At 38.6% G+C, this 18140-nt stretch overlaps 1 protein-coding gene across 8 annotated transcripts in view; it reads right to left on the reverse strand.

The window, feature by feature from the left end:
• Positions 1 to 18140, reverse strand: part of ARHGAP29 (Rho GTPase activating protein 29) — an 82589-nt gene that overhangs the window by 34544 nt on the left and 29905 nt on the right. For 6 of the 8 annotated variants that reach the window (XM_054721400.1, XM_054721399.1, XM_054721401.1 and 3 more), the window contains exons 3-5: positions 15267 to 15401; positions 2478 to 2574; positions 2057 to 2129 (exon numbers count right to left, since the gene is read on the reverse strand). In XM_054721400.1, coding sequence (XP_054577375.1) covers positions 2057 to 2129; positions 2478 to 2574; positions 15267 to 15401 — 305 coding nt within the window. Of the gene's footprint in view, positions 1 to 2056; positions 2130 to 2477; positions 2575 to 15266; positions 15402 to 18140 lie in introns of those variants that run through there. The other 2 variants (XM_028152322.2, XM_028152325.2) reach the window with 2 other exon arrangements.

The following is an 18140-nucleotide window of genomic DNA, read 5'->3' on the forward strand; positions in this document are numbered from 1 at the left end:
GCAAGGATTCAATGCAAAAGAGACCAAAGAGATTTGAGATTGAAATCCATCTCTATCACTTATTAGCTGTATGACACGGGGCTACATATTTAATTTAAGCTCACTTAATTTTAGTTTGCCCATCTGTAAAATGGGGATAAGAACACTACTTCCATAAGGCTATTTTAAAGACTGAGATGATACACAGAACATAATACATAATAAGCACTATTAAATAATACATAATAAGCACTATTAAATAAATGGCAGCTATTATTTTTAAATATATTTTTCAAACTCTTCAAAGTAATTTTTTAATTTTTAGTATTATATCATCATAGATTTTATTTCAATCTCTAGAAATTAAAAACTGCAAAAAGGAAAACAATGAGCAAAAGGAAAAAAGAAAGCAAAAAGTATTTTCCTATTAAGAATTAATATAAGTTGTATGCATAACAGAGTCACAGAACAGGAAACAGGATTCACACCAAAAAGTTACAATGTTCAGAGCCTTATCACACAGATACAATTTTTATTACATCATCTGAACTAGCAGAACGTTTGAAAAGAAAACAATGAAAAAAAGATCACGAATGATAGCAAAATATTCAAAGCTCTTAAAATTCTTCACCATTCTGATATGCTTTATACACTATCCTCCTTAATCAATGGATGACTTTAGAAATAGTAAAGTTTCTTGTCTCAATATTGTAGCGCATAACAAATGCCTCACGTAGTCATTTATATTTTGTGTATCATTTTAAGAAAGACCTGGAACTTTTATATTATCTTGATTATACTAAAAGTACTTGACACATTTCCAAATATTTGTTGAAATCCTTTTTGGATATGATCATCCTTACCAGCAAATGATCAACATATGTTCCTAATACAGTTTGTTTAAATTTCTTGCATTTGGTGAAAAACATGTATTTAAATAAAAATACTACAACTATAAACCTTTAAAGAAATATTCTACATAGATTCCTCTATGTTCTATTATTTCACAGCAATTTTTCTTCCAATTGGAAATCAGAACCCAATCCTCTGACATACTTATAGGGATGCTCTTAGAGAGACTTAGGTCTGTTAATAAGTGTTTCATGGTAACAAACTGTAGGATTTGTGAAAATATGAATACTTCTTTACTTCTTGCATTATTTTTTTAGGTTTCCAACAGTCTTTAAGATCTAAGACAATGTCAATAGAGAAAAATGGTTAAGAATTACTAAAAATTTGGACCATATGATATAGATTCATTACATAAGACACTAAAATGATCAGCTGTGTTCTTTTAAATGATAGTTCTACTTAAAAAGTACAATTACATTTTTGTTCCAGAAACGACCACCCTATCTAATAAAAAGGGAATATGCTAACTGACCCTCATGCCATCGCAAAGATGGCAGCGCCCACAGCCAATAAGGAGGGAATATGCCAATGGACTGCCCTGCCCTCAAAGATGGCAGCACCCACAGCCAATAAAGAGGGAATATGCTAATTGACTGCCCCGCCCTCAAAGATGGCGGCACCCACAGCCACAGATGGCAGCGCCCAGTCCCCTCAGCCCCACTGGGGCGGCAGGCATGCGGCAAGGCCAGGCCCACCCTTAGGTGGGCCCGGCCACTCCGCACACCTGCCTCCGGAGTCCCCCCGTCCCCTCAGCCCCCCAGCCGCCCAGGGCCGGCCTGAGGTGAAAGCAAGCCTCAGATGTCGGCTGCCCAGCTGCCCAGGGCTGGCTCGAGGCGCAGGCAAGCCAAGGCTTGCACTGCTGGCAGTGGCAGCAGCAGAGGTGTGATGGAGCGTCACCTTCCCCTGATCGCCAGGTCGCCTCCCGCCCCTGAGGGCTCCCGGACTGTGAGAGGAGGCAGGCCGGGCTGAGGGACCCCCCCCCTCCAGTGCATGAATTTTCATGCACCGGGCCTCTAGTAAATGAAAATATTTAATATAAATTGAGATGTTTTTCTTGCTAAGATAAAAAAACTATAAAAGAGTATGCTGAGATTAAGATTAGAAAATTATTGAAATATTAAGTTAAACATATTAAAGTCTTTGCTTTCACACAAATTTGCCCTACCTTACTTTCCCGAGAAACAGGCAGTCGAAATAATGAATCATTGCCTACATCTCCCATAAGGAAGTTTGTCAGACTATTGAGGGAGGTTAAAGAAAAGAAAAAAAACAAGTCATTACATTGCTATGTCACAGGATTTACATTCAACATGTCATCCAGAATAAATTTTTTTTTAGTAAGATCCTTAGAAATAAATTCCTAAGACTCTATTCACATAAACCACAGTCACAATGCTGCTCCTAAATAGCTCTAAAGACACCTTCAAATATAGTAATAAAACAACACAGTATATAGCTTTCCCAATGTGACCCTATTTTATACTGGTTAACACTTTACTTAATATGTATTTACTGAATTATGTGACATTAACACTCACTAAGATACGTAGGCCCAAAATTCGTTAAATGAGAGACCTCTTACTTACATATTCCCAAAGGTAAGGGCCAAGGTTTCAATGGAAGAAAACACTTCTCTGAAGAGGTCGTTTTTGTTTTCTTCATTAACATCTGTGAAGTTCACAGCTATAGGTAAAAGTTGGTTAAAATCAATGACAAAGAAAATATTTTAAACCAGATTTATATAAAATCACTTAAAACCTTACAATTCTACCATTACTTATAGAATCATCAGAAAATTCAGAAAATGAACAGCTTAATACACAAAAAGGACACAATGTTCAAGTTCTTCATTTAAAAAAAATCATACCAAAAAATTAGCTTACACAAAAGTAACTGGCATTCCAAACTGACTACTCCATGTATTATATAATTTGACACATCTAAGTGACTCAATATGAAATCAATCAGTCTTGGAGTCCCAGAGTCCATGTCACACCAGAATTCTCTCATTAAGAGTGCTCTGTGCTATTTTCTCTTGCTTATTGCTTTATGGAATTTTTTAAAAACAGCTGAACACATACTGTGGCTTACTTAAGTCAACATGAAGTACATTTTTCACTATGAATTACCAATAACTGAAGTCATATATACATTTGACATAGCATAAAACCTAAATACAAAGCAAGCACATAAAAAATACCCAAAGTTTTAGAAAATTTAAATTCCTACTTATTTATAGCCTTATTTCTTACAGGCCTTTGGGTGCTGAGGTCCATGTTAGTTGATATATAGCTGTCTTCTGTTTGTCAGAGGGATATTCTAACATTTTTAATTTTGCTAAAGCAAATTGTGAAACAACTAAAAAAGGTTTCTTATTATAATTTCTGTGTGCACTTTTGATAAAAATCTAGATACAATTTACCAGAACAAAATCTGAAAGTGGGATTAGCAATTTTTAAAAAGTAACCCACTCTAGTCAGGTTGAGTTTAAGAAGCAACTGGCTTCCTATACCCTACCTTCCCTAGGATACTTGCCACCAAAGGGAAGGTAGAGAAACCAAGTGGAGAGGAAGTCACTTCTTTGCCTTAAAACAGAGTTGTTCTTAAGTTTGGCTGCACATTAGAATTACCTAGGGAGTTTTAAAACCAAAGTCTGGGTCCCACTACTAAAGGTTCAGATTTCATAGGTCAGGGTGAAGCATAGTTAGTTATTAAAGTTCCCCAGGTGATTCTAACATATAATTAGGGTTGAAAATACTTGCTGGAAAGCAAGGATATCTGAGCAGGAATGAAATAAACCCTAAGCCTGCAAACCTCATGAAATTATAACCAAGATTTTACATGTATAAGCCTTTGTCGATATGAGGGGCTAAGGTCCCTATCTTTCATTAGAGTCTTCTAAGTATCCCCAATACAAACAAAAAGAAAAACCTAAGAACCACCATAATTAATTTTAAAAATACTTTTGGACTTCTGTTCTGGCTAAGATGGAAAAATAGGCTTATACTTCTGCCTGAAAGAACTAAAAGAAACCTGTAACAAAATACACGAGACAACAGTTTTCAAGACACTTGCTATCAGGCAACAAAGTACTGAACGACAAGAAACAAATGTGGTGAGCTCTACAATTGCCCAGCTTACTGCCTAATATCACACAAAGTAGATTTCTGAGCAAAGGAAACTACCAGGGATAAAGAAGGTCATTTAATAATGATGAAGAAGTCAATTTATTAAAAGGACATAATCCTATACATTCATGCACCTAATAAAAATTTTAAAATGCCTGAAGCAAAAACTAATAGAACTATAATGAGAAATAGACAAATTCACAGGAATGCCAGAGATTTCAATAAACCTCTCAATAACTGACAGAAAACATAGATGGAAAATCAGTACGAATATGGAAGACTTCAACAATACTATCAGCCACCTTGACCAGATGAATAATTATAGAACACTCCACCCAATAACAACAAAATACATTCTTTTCAAGTCCAAGGTGAATATTTACATATTATTGGCCATAAAACACATCTCAATGGGTTTTAAAGGATTCAAATCAGGCAAAATATGTTCTGTGACTAGATGGAATTAAATTAGAGATAACAGAAAGATTTCTGGGAAAATCCCCAAATATTAGAAAACTAGATAACACACTTCTAAGTAACTCATGAATCAAAGAAGAAAAGAGGAAATTAGAAAGTATTTTTGCACAAATGAAAATAAAACACAACTTATCAAATTGGTGAAAAGGAAGGTCAGGGAGGCACAGAGGGGAGGGATTACAAAGAAACATGCATTATCTGGACTGTGATGGTTCAAAAGAATATGCATGTCAAAACTGATCTAACTCTACGCTTTAAATACGTGCAGTTTACTGTATGCCAATTATACCTCAATAAAGTTGTTTCTAAAATCTCATTGGAAAATAGACTTTAAATGGTAATTTATAATGTAATAGGAGCAAAAATGTAAAGCTTACTAATATTTCCAAACTTTAACCTGTTAGACTTTAAAGAAAAAAAAACTTTATAATACTATCCAAAATTCTATAATTTTTCTTTCCTGTATGTATACTTTTTCATAGCACTACTCGTGATTGGGGGATTAAAAAAACAATTTTTAGTGGTGAAAAGGCAATTATTTGAACCATTTTCCTCCCTATCTTCATCCCCACCCAAATGAGGTCACAGCCATCTAATGAAAATTCCTATTACTGTCCTTGCCTCCACTTCAAAACAGCCCTATATTTCTAATATCCTTTCTCTTTTTTGCTCCTCTTCAGTGTTCCAAAGAAAAGTCTTTGGCTCTTTTCCAATAATAAACTTTCTACTCTCTCCTGCATTCTCCAAAACCCTTTATCACCATCACTCTCCTCTCCTTTCTCTTGTGGCTTCAACTTGACATGTTTTTTCATATGCTACTGACATACACAAATCTTCTCTATGTGAAAAAAAAAAATCATTTTACAGTATTTCTTATTAAAGCTACCACCCAATCTAACATAACATTTCTTTACTGCCAAACCTCTATAAATAGGTCATGACTGCATTCATCAGGATTTGGCTTTTCATCCAGTTTAATGATTATCAAGGGTAAGAAAACTTTGTCTGTAAGGAGCTAGACAATAAATACTTTTCAGACCATACGGTCTGTTGCAACTATTCAACTCTGCCTAAAGGAGTCAAACTTAAACAAACAAGATACAATGATACACAAACAAATAAGAGTGGCTGTGTTCCAATAAAACTATTCAATAAAACAGGCAGCAGGCCAGATTTAGCCCACTGGTAGTAGTTTGCTGCCTAGGTACATAGGGCTCTGAAGCCAGTCCACCTGGGTTAAATTCTAACTCTGTCTCTTACTTGGTTAAGTAACTTAACTGCTCTGTGCCTCAGTTTCCTCATTTATAAAACAAATAATATTGAGAACTGTTGTGAAGCTTGAATGAACTTAAGAACAGAGCCTGTTACACAGAAAATGCTCAATAAATGTTAGTTAATATTTTCACTCAATATCACTGAATAACACTGTCAACAATAACCTCATAGTAGTCAAACTTGGAGGCCTTTTTTATTCTAAAATTCTATCCCACTTAACCATTATACAATGCTCAACAACTCTACCACTTAATACGTATACAAACTTGGACAAACTTCTCTATGTTTCAGCTTCATTAGCTGCAAAACAGGAGCTGATATAACAATAGTATTGACCTCAACCATTTCTGGCATACAGTAAGAACATCCTCAATAATGTAAGCTATTATTACTACAAATTTTAAACACTTCCTTCCATCTTGAAGTATTCTGCTCTCTTAAACAATGTGGTATAGTAATTAGAAGAAGGCTTTAGAGTTTCAGACCTGAGTTCAAATTTGACCTCTACTACTCCCTATGTCACCTACATTACCCAACTTCAATTCTTGGTATGCACAATGGCATATTATTGAAAGGAACAACAGAGAAAGTGTAAAGCACCTAGATAGAGTACAGTGCTTGGTAATTAGTAAACATAAGTAAACATAATTTTCTCCATTGGGTTGCCTACTAAGTCTCAACAATAAGCACTAAGACACACAGAGTATATCTTTAAGAAATCACATAAATAGTTTTCATACTTACACCTGTTAGAATAGCAACTTTCAAACTTTTTTTTACCACCACCTTCAGTAAGGAAAACATTTTACATCATGACCGAGTACATCATCCTAAAATATAAAAACCAGGGTCCGTAACGACTGAAGGCTCGACCAACCAGAAGTCAGTCCTGCAGTCAGTGCTGGGTTACCATGGCGGCCCAGCACTGACGGCCACTGCTGCGGGCGCTTCGACCCAGCACTGACTGCCGAGAGGGCTGCGGATCAGGCTCAGAAGAGGCCTGGAGAGAGAAGCAGGGTCTGATCCGTAGCCTCCATGGCAGCTGTTGATGAGCCCTTGCCTCGCTCATTTTCTCCTTGCCTCGTTCTTTTTCTCTGGGCCTGGCCAGCAGCCTTGCCTCTCTTTCTCTCCGGGCCTCCTCAGGGGCTGCTGATCAGCTCCGCCTCTCTGATCAGGCCCGGAGATTAGCTTGGAGATGCTAACTGGCATAGAAACCGACCAATCAGAACCAAATCTGGGTGAACTGTGAGAAGCCAATGGCTGCCTGGAGGCAGAGCTTTTGACACTGACTGGCATAGAAACCAACCAATCAGAACCAAATCTGGGTGAACTGTGAGGAGCCAATGGCTGCCTAGGAGGCAGAGCTTTTGACACTGACTGGCATAGAAACCGACCAATCAGAACCAAATCTGGGTGAACTGTGAAGACAGAATGTAAGGTGGGGGCTGAGGAGGGGTTTTAAAGGCAATAGCTGTTTGGTGTAAGGTGTAAGAAAGTGGTTCAATTTTTTAATGACCGGTTTGATAGTATAGTGTATATGGTTAGCTATCAGTCTAGATATAGGGATTATGTATTTTTTCTGCCAAGAGCATCTCCTCCTGCTGAAAAAGGCTCCCCCTCCCCGCCCATTTAAGCAATCCTATCCTATATAATCTATCTATACTAATAAAAGGGTAATATGCTAATTAGACCAGGTCAACCAGCCATCTTCTGGACGTCTGACTTCCTTCTGGACAAAGTCATGGTGGTGGGGGCCGAGGCAGAGAGGGCAGTTGGGGGTGAGATCAGGTTGGCAGGGGAGGGCCACGGGGGGCAAGATCAGGCCGGCAGGGGAGGGCAGTTGGGGGCGATATCAGGCCTGCAGGGGAGGCCAGTTGGGGGTAAGATCAGGCTGGCAGGGGAGGGCAGTTGGGGGTGAGATCAGGCTGGCAGGGGAGGACAGTTAGGGGCGATAAGGCAGGCAGGCAGGCAGAGAGGTTAGGGGAGATCAGACAGGCAGGCAGAGGGGTTAGGGGCAATCAGACAGGCAGGCAGAGGCAGTTAAGGGCGATCAGGCAAGCAGGCAGGCATGCAGGTGAGCGGTTAGAAGCCAGCAGTCCCAGATTGCGAGAGGGATGTCCGACAGCCGGTTTAGGCCCGATCCCTAATCCCTAATCCAGTCGGACATCCTCCAAGGGGTTCCTGATTGGAGAGGGTGCAGGCTGGGCTGAGGGACCCCCCGCCCCGTGCACGAATTTTGTGCACCAGGCCACTAGTATTCACATAAGTTATCTAACATTTTTTAACATCCTTAAGTCTTATTCAATGAGTGTTGCTTTCTGATTTTCCTGTCCTATTCTCTTTCATACTTTAAAAATGCTGGTCACAGTCCACTAACTTGATGTCATAAAACAGGTTTGAAGTTTGAAAATTACTGAATTAAAAGATATAATGGAAGAAAATTTTCACCATTTATATACGGGGAAAATGCTTGAGGGGGGGAAAAGCTACAAAATTTACAAAATGAAAACTTTTAAGTTGTTTCTAAAACAAAAGAAAACTTGAAATGAAATGCATACTATATTCTCAGGCAGAAATGCTAAGTACATAAATTCTCTTTAATTTAATTTATAAATTTCACACAAATCACTCTCAAAATACCAAGATATTTTTTGGCACTAGACAAGGCAATTAAAATATCTTCACAGAAAAATAAATCCTGAACAAAAAGAATAATGGAAAGAGGAGCTACCCTTATCAGATAATAAAACATACTATAAAACTACAATAGAGACAGTGTAGTATTGGCACATGACTTAACAAATCAATGGGACACAAAAAGGACCAGAAATAGATAGAAATATGTGTGACAATTCAGTGTATTTATATTAATACTAGAGGCCCGGTGCACGAAATTCGTGCACGGAGGGGGGTTGTCCCTCAGCCCAGCCTGTACCCTCGCTAATATGGGACCCCTTGAGGGATGTCCAACTGCCCGGGGGGATCGGGCCTAAACGGGCAGTCGGACATCCCTCTCACAATCCAGGACTGCTGGCTCCCAACTGCTTGCCTGCCTGCCTTCCTGATTGCCCCTAACCACTTCTGCCTGCCAGCCTGATCACCCCCTAACCACTCTGCTGCCAGCCTGTTTGCCCCCAACTTCCCTCCTCTGCTGGCCTGGTCACCCCTAACTGCCCTCTCCTGTAGGGTTGATCACCTCCAACTGCCCTCCCTTGCAGGCCTGGTCCTTCTCAATTGCCCTCCCTTGCAGGCCGGGTGCCTCCCAACTGCCCTCTCCTGCTGGCCATCTTGTGGTGGCCATCTTGTGTCCATATGGGGGCAGGATCTTTGACCACATGGGGGCAGCTATATTGTGTGCTGCAGTGATGATCAATCTGCACATTACTCTTTTATTAGATAGGATAGAGGCCTGGTACAGGGGTGGGGGCCAGCTGGTTTGCCCTGAAGGGTGTCCTGGATCAGGTGGGGGTTCCCTTGGGGCATGGAGCGGCCTGAGCGAGGGGCCTGTGGTGTTTTGCAGGCCGGCCACGCCCCCTGGCAACCCAAGCGGAGGCCCTGGTATCTGGAATTTATTTTCCTTCTACAATTGAAACTTTGTAGCCTGGAGCAGAGGCAAGCCTGGGGCTCCCTCCGAGGCCCACAGCCATTTGTGTTGGGGTTATAATTGAAACTTTGTTGCCTTAAGCGGTGGGCCCGGCCAGGGTATGCGGAAAGCTTTGCTTCCCCTGTTGCCGGAGGCAACCCTGGCCTGCTCTCTCAAGCTCCATTCTGCCGCCATTTGTTTGAATTTGTTTACCTTCTATAATTGAAACTTTGTAGCTTGAGTGGAGGCTGAGGCCTGGCAAGAGCAGGCGGAAAACTTGGCTTCCTCTGTTACCTAGGAAACCTTGCTCTCTGTGGCTGTAGCCATCTTGGTTTGGGTTAATTTGCATGCTCGCTCTGATTGGATGGTAGGCGTGGCTTGTGGGTGTGTCGGAGGTATGGTCAATTTGCATATTTGTCTATTATTAGGTAAGATGACATAACAAATCAGTGGGAAAAGATATATTATTTGATAAATTAGCTAGACATGGAGATACTCTAGAACCGTGGTCGGCAAACTGCGGCTCACGAGCCACATGCAGCTCTTTGGCCCCTTGAGTGTGGCTCTTCCACAAAACACCACGGCCTGGGCGAGTCTATTTTGAAGAAGTGGCGTTAGAAGAAGTTTAAGTTTAAAAAATTTGGCTCTCGAAAGAAATTTCAGCCGAAACCGGTTTGGCTCAGTGGATAGAGCGTCGGCCTGAGGACTGAAAGGTCCCAGGTTCGATTCCGGTCAAGGGCATGTACCTTGGTTGCGGGCACATCCCCAGTAGGGGTTGTGCAAGAGGCAGCTGATCGATGTTTCTCTATCATCGATGTTTCTAACTCTCTATCCCTCTCTCTTCCTCTCTGTAAAAAATCAATAAAATATATTTTTAAAAAAAAAAAGAAAAAAGAAATTTCAATCGTTATACTGTTGATATTTGGCTCTGTTGACTAATGAGTTTGCCGACCACTGCTCTAGAACATATCAAAGACTTACTTAATAAATGACACCATAAAAACTTTAGAAGAAGAAACATTGGAGAATGCTATTATTATTTCAGAGCAGAGAAATCCTTCCTAATTCCTAAAACCAAAAAACCATACAAGGGATTGATAAATTTAAGTGTAAAAATTAAAAAAAAAAAAAACACATGCAAATAAAAAGGTAAAAAACAAACTAAAGAAAATCTTCAACTTATATCAAAGATCAGGACTAATTCCACTTACACAGACATTGTACAAGTCAATATTAAAAAAAAGACCAACCACTAGGGAAAAATGGGTAAAGGGTCAATTGACATAAAAGATGTACAAATGGCTCTGTAACATATAAAAAGATACTTACCTGAACTCAAAATACAAATCAAATCTACACCGATATACCAATTTTTACTGTAACTAGATATACAAAGATTGGATAAGAAAGCTTTATAACCAACTCTGTTGGCAAAGGTGCAGAAAATCAGCCTTGTCAGCACTGCTATCAGAAGGGGAAATCTCTATGGAGGGCACTTTGGCAATATCCAAAATATAAATGCACACACATTCTCTGTTCCAGTAACTACCTATCTAAGAATTGACACTGAAGCATTGTTTGTAACAGAAAAAAATGGAAAACAATCCAAATATCTATTAGTAATAAACTGGTGAAATAAATTACAGTACATCAATATAATGGATTACCATGCAGCTTTGGAAAAAATAAAACAAATAACAACAAAAGAGTAAAGAGACCCTTTATGTACAGATAACTTAGAACAATAAGCAAGGAGCAGAATGCTATGATTTGTGCAAAAAGGAGGATAAAAAAGAGAACGTATTGTATTTGCTTACATATGCATAATAATATACACAAAAAACCAGTAACAGCTGTTGCTTATCTAGGGAAAGCAATGGGTGGCTAAGTATTTGAGGGAGAAAACTTCACCACTACATATTCTTTCACACTATTTCCATTATCAACTGCGTAAATCAGAGGTGAGGAACATCCGGCCTGAGGGCCGTATAAGGCCTGAAAAATCATTTGATGTGGCCTTGCCAAGGCATTAGGGCTGAATTAAATGTTTTACCAAATATTACAGGCTAATTTTTAAGATGATAATTTTGTATGGCCTGGGAATCCTATATAATAAAGAGGTAATATGCAAATTGACCATCACTCCAACACACAAGATGGCCGCTCGCGTGTAGTAAAAGATGGCTGCCCCCATGTGGACACAAGATGGCCACCACAAGATGGCTGGCAGGGGAGGGCAGTTGTGGGTGATCAGGTCAGCAGGGGAGGGCAGTTAGGGATGACCGGGTTGGCAGAGGAGGACAGTTGGGGGCAACCAGGCCTGCAGGGGAGGACAGTTGGGGGGGATAAGGCCGGCAGGGGAGGGCAGTTGGGGGCAACCAGGCCAGCAGGGGAGGGCAGTTAGGCACAATCAGGCCGGCAGGGGAGCAGTTAGGCGTCAATCAGGCTGGCAGGGGATTGGTTAGGGGGTGATCAGGCTGGCATGCAGAAGAGGTTAGGGGCAATCAGGCAGGCAGGCAGGCAGGCAGGCAGGCAAGCAAGCGGTTGGGAGCCAGCAGTCCTGGATTGTGAGAGGGATGTCCCAGATTGGAGAGGGTGCAGGCTGGGCTGAGGGACACCCCCCCCCCATGCACGAATTTTGTGCACCGGGCCTCTAGTGATGTTATAAATATCCAAATGGCCCTTGGCAGAAAAAAGCCCCCTCCTGGTGTAAATAAATTGCCTATTAAAAATTAACTTTTCAAAACAAAAAGAAAACATGAGGCTTCTATAATTTTGGATATGTTAGTAAAGCTTATTTTTCTTTTTCATTTGCCAAATTTTAAATATAGGCCAAGCACAGATCATGAAGAATTTATATTACAAATGAGATTTAATTTACATTACAAATAAGACCAAAATATTTGTAAATACTAATGAAAATAAAAATACATAAGTACATAAGCAATTACTGCATGTGAAGATGTCTTTATCTACTTCAAAAATAAGCTGTATCTATCTCTCTTATCATATTCCAAATATTTCGTCAGACTGAACTTCCTGCTTGGAAACAGGAGACACAGGAAATACAAATCACTACTAGAATGAAGGAGGAAAAGCTAAGGATTTTTCTTTTAAAGTTAATAAGAGGTAAATTTCACACTTAAAATATAAAATAAGAGGAGCCAGATTCCAATTTTTCACTTATACTTAGAAGTGGAGGGATTTCATGCATTCAAACCTGCAGTAACACAAACAAGATTATACCTCTCTTATTCTAAAGTTGTTCTGCATTTATACGTAATTTAACAGTTTGGTATATTTGCAAAATGCATTGGACAGTTAATATCTCCAAAGCAAGGCAAGTCATAGTTGTTTTCTAAATGTAATCAGGGGGTTATGGCAAGACATTCTCCACATTCCTGACACTTTCTGATACAATAGTTTTCCTTTATGTTCTTCTTTTTAAAATAGAAATAAAAATGTGCCTTACAGATTTTTGAAAATATTAAAGTAGAAAGCTTATGAAAAACACTTAGACTGACACAAAATAGACATTCAAAAATGGTTTCTACCTCCCCCATGCCTGTCCAGGGTTGGAAAACTAAACCATCATCAAAAGAAAGAATTAAATAGGCTCTGATTTGACCTCAATTTTTTTAGGACATTGAATATTTTTCATTTGAGGTATCAAATATATTTTTAGATGACCTCAAGAATAAGAGTGTGTGTGTTGGGGGGGAGGGTATTTAAAAATAAACTTACACCAAATACAACATAATTTTTAAAGTTTTCTAGTCTCTAGTTTCATTGAATCCTATTGAACCAGAATAAGTTTCCCAACAAAGTAATCTTTTAAATTTCATCAAACACAAAAGTAAAATCCTAACAATAATCCCAAGGGTAAAGACAGTCAAAGCGGGAAATAATATTCAAAAGACTGCTTTACCACCAAAAAAAATTAAAAAATCTTCAAGGCAGCTGAGAGGCCACTTTCTTCAAATCTGTTTCTGGAATGTGGACACCAACCAAGCACAAGCACACTCCTTCCCCAGGACATCCTGACTGCACACAATAGCTACTGACAACAATTGAATGAACTGTGGTTGCTATTTCCAAGCATGGAAATTTTACTATCTATAGACACAAATTTCCCTATCTAAGTTAAGTTAAATGGCACTTATAAACAGTCTATTTAAAAACAAATGTGGTTATTAAGCAAATTTTAAAAAGTCACAACAGAAGTTATCTATTTACTTTTTTCCCCCAGTACTTGAAATACAGAAAAAAGAGAACCATACAAACAGGACAGGTCTATGTCAAAAGTAGAGGAGGCAGTTCTTAAGTATAGACTGTTTTATTGAAAAGATTTTTTTTTTTCTCTTCCTGCCTCATCCCTTGACACTTGCCATTTGCCCTCTCTAGATATTAGTGTGTTCACCAAGTATATATCATATTCTTCAACATCCAGAGTTCTTGTACAAGCGCCTTCTATCACAGTCTCCAACACTACCCTCTCGCCCAGTTAACGCCTACTTGGCCTTTGAGAGACAAGTCAAGTAATTCTGCTCCACAACGAAGCCTAGCCTTTCCTTTCCTTATTCAATCTATAGGGAGTCGCTTTTTATAGTTACTTTACTTGGATTCACATTACCTATCAGTGACACTTAACACTGAAGATCACTTCTTAGGACCTTGCACTTTTAAATTTCATGACACCTTTCTCCAGATCATCTCCTTACTTATTAGTTGTTCCTCTGGTTCCTCTTATCTTGTTTCTGGGATCGCATACTCAGTCCAATATTTATTCTGCACAGGCTGAGCTGGTATAATCCTCTTCCATCACCACTTAAACATCAACAACAACTTTCAAGTCCATATCTTCAACTCCAAATTCCAACTTAACCCCTAATATTCAACCCGTGGTATGTTTCATCAAATCAACATCCATCCCCTCTTCTGTAACAACCATATTGTACATTGCCACATTCCAGCTTTTGCCTTAGATCAGACTGTCAATCCTCATCTAGCTCATTATTTCTAACAATCTCCTAAATTAACTCTGTGCCTCCAGTCTCATTTCTTCTCCAATACTCCCTTTACCCTCAATCCTTCTTATATACTGCAGCCCAGATTAACAAATTCTACTACTTTGGGGCAGCAAGTCATTTAACAGAGAATAATGTCCCAATTCTTGATTCTTTCATATATATATATATTTTAGATTTTATTGATTTTTTTTTACAGAGAGGAAGAGAGAGGGATAGAGAGTTAGAAACATCGATGAGAGAGAATCATCGATCAGCTGCCTCTTGCACACCCCCTACTGGGGATGTGCCCGCAACCAAGGTACATGCCCTTGACCGGAATCGAACCCGGGACCCTTGAGTCCACAGGCTGGCGCTCTATCCCCTGAGCCAAACCGGTTTCGGCCTAATTCTTGATTCTTTTAGCACATGCTTTTCACACACACACACACACACACACACACACACACACACACACACTTCTCACACTTTACATAAAGTCCAAATTAAGTCTTCTTTTTCTCCATTTGGTTCCCTAGTTTAAGTTTAGTCACTATAACTTTTCTAGCATCAATTGTCCTCACACAACAAGCTACGTTTGGTATACTAATAGCCTACTTCAAGAGTAAGGACACTTTAAAAACTCAAACATTTTAAATATCAGTTGTGTAGTTTATTTCAGTTAGTATTTTTAAAGTGTTTTCTGCCAAAAAAGTTTTTGTTTTTAAGAGAAAGAGTTTTAGGTATAACAGTAAGAATATTAAATATTGAAGTACACAACATAACCCCTATCAATACACATCATACAAATGTCATGAGAGGAGATGGCTCCGTAGTGATCATGAATGAAAATGTATCACTTGGATTTTTTGCCCTCACCAACCCACTTTTAATAATCTTTCTTACCTTTTACTTTTGCAGTAAGCATTTCTGCAGCATTCTGAAGATCAACAGAATTGAGGTTCTGATGTTTATTCATTACAGACTTTAAAACACGGAGAAGTTCATCCAGACGTATATGAATGACTTCTTTAAAACAGTCTTAAAAAAGAAAAAATAAATAAATTTGATTCCAAAATCAAGTTTCAGGAATCTAAAGCATGAAAAATCATTTTGAAGCATATTTCAAGTAGAAGCATTGGCTCCACAATTTTTGCCTACGAATATTTTCACTTCTTTTCTCATCATTGCAATTATATACGATTTATACATATAGCCTTCAGAAAAAATTTAATCATTTTAGTTCACTAAGGATTTCAAGGCTCTCACAGTTATGGTCAATTTTCAGTTTTCTCTGCCTAAAATATGCTCTCCAGATTTCTGTTAAGGAAACTTTATATGGTACATTTTTCCTGTCTTTGTGTTTTTATTCTAATATTCTTTTTTAATATATATGGTAACAGAATTTGTGATATATTAACCAATATTTAAGAACATATAATTTATCATTCAAACCAGAATATTCTAGCCAGTGAAAACAGGTGTGCTACTCATAATCATGACAGCACTTACAGGCATATTCCTGGGTCACCATTCCAGGCAAACCAAAAGGTAAAATCACCCTATAACACTTAAAACCCCTGAAATAATCCTCAAAGTTTCAAAAAGACAACCACCTTAAATACAATACTCTGAGGTAATTTTCCTTTCTGCAACCTTACAGAGCACTAGTGTTTTATAATAGCACTTATTACTAGTAAGTGCTTCCTATGTGCTAGGCACAGTTAAAAGGACTTATTATCTCACTTAACTTTCACATTGATACAGGCAGATAATTTTTAAATCTCTATTATACAGATGAGAAAATTGAGGCACACCTAAGTTCACCATGTTACTAGACTGTGAAACCAGAATTTAAATCATATAGTATAATTGTTGAAGCCACACATTTTTTAAAGTACTTTTTTTAAAATTGATTTTTAAGGATAGAGGGAGAAACATCTATTGGTGCTTCCTGCAGGGGATGGAGCCCACAACCCCGGCATGTACCCTGACCAGAAGTCAAACCAGCAATCTTTTGGTACATGGGATGACACCCAACCAAATGAGCCACACTCTTAATGTTATACTGCTTCCCTATTGAAACAGCTTAAAAAACAAACAAAACAAAATGTTTTTCTAACAGTGTCATATTATAGTTATACAATTAATTTTTTTCTGAAATGTTAAAAGATAATCACTAGAAAGAAAAACTGTATATAGGATAAAAAACAAAAACAAGATATTCTAACATCATTCATCAAATATTCCATTCATTAGCAGCATTATCAAGAGAGAGAAATATGGCCTGGCCTGTGCGTCTCAATGGTTAGAGTGCCAGCCTGAGCACTGAAGGGTCTGGGGTGTGATTCCCAGACAAGGGCACATACCTGAGTTGCAGGTTCGATCCCCTGCCTTGGTCGGGGTGTGTGCAGGAGGCAACCAATTGATGTGCCTCTCTCACATCTCTCTCTCTCTCTCTTTTCCCCCCCCCCCCCCTCTTTCCCTCTGCCTCCCTTCCACTCTTTCTAAAAATCAATGGAAAAAATATCCTTGGACGAGGATTAACATAAAAGGAAAGAGAGAGAGAGAAATATGTAGGATAAGAAGAGCAGACAAGGCTGGGAGCTGAGTATATCAAGGTGAAGAATATTCTAAGAGAAGGCACAGAAAAATAGTTCAGGTAATGATAGAAGCAGAGGGAACAATGTCTTCAAGAGAATATCTGACTGATTCAACCAACAAATTTTGATAGAAAAAAATATACAGGGTATCAGGTGCTAGCCTAAGTACTCTTGGAAATGAAGAGTCTCTGACACTAAAGGCAAAGAAAATGCACATAAATACTGTACTCTGGCTGATAAAGTGTTTTCAATGAAGGTTCAGGTTAACAATTATGATACTGCTATACATGTATACTGGAACTGAACAATTGAGAAATGGACGGGGGATGGTGGAAGCCAGGTGTCTCACTGTTGGAGTAGAAATTTACAATTAAGCAGGGGAGGAAGCTATAATGATATGTGTGGTGATGGATTAGAGTTGGATATTTGAGTAAGAATTTGTGTTTAGCTTAATACAGATATAGGTGGCTACATATAGAAATATTTCAAAATATGTGTTAGTATGTAGGTTAGTATACACACATTTCTTTGCTCTGTCACCTGAGAGGACCCAAAAGAAATGATACTACAGAAATAACTAATATACCTAGCACCCTGAACTTAATTTCCAATAGCATTCTCCAATAAAAGGAACCAGGGCTCCTTTGAGATATTGGCTGATTTTCAGTCTGGGGCAGCAAATACATAAGGTAAGTTAGGAGCATCTTGTAATACCAGAAAGTAAGAGCTTGAAAGAAACAGATCCTCATATTGAAGAGGTATGCTAAGAGTGCACAGGAGCCAACTGAAAGAGCTACCAATGGCCAAAGGTGGAATAATTTGAGCAACTAATAAATAAAGTAGTACTAGATTATAATACCAGAGTATAAAGTAAATATCATGAGTCCATACTGGTACAAACAAATTACTGAATAAATAAATGAAAGAGAAGAAACAGTCTCTTGTACAGAAGAATTTCCAATAATTAATATAGATATTTTGTCCTCAAAAAGAGTGAAGCATATGCATAGTGACTTCCTTCTAAAGAGCAGAGTATGGAAGGAAGTAGAGTAGTACTTAAGACGAGTGATCATGGTCAACATCAACAGTGATAAATCATGTTCATAGTAAGTACTCTTGATAAGTGATAAAAATGGCACTTTACATCTGTTATCTTCCTTCCTCCCAATATCCCATA

The sequence above is a fragment of the Eptesicus fuscus genome, chromosome 9 (assembly GCF_027574615.1).
Source record: "Eptesicus fuscus isolate TK198812 chromosome 9, DD_ASM_mEF_20220401, whole genome shotgun sequence".
In the NCBI taxonomy this organism is placed as follows: Eukaryota; Metazoa; Chordata; class Mammalia; order Chiroptera; family Vespertilionidae; genus Eptesicus; species Eptesicus fuscus.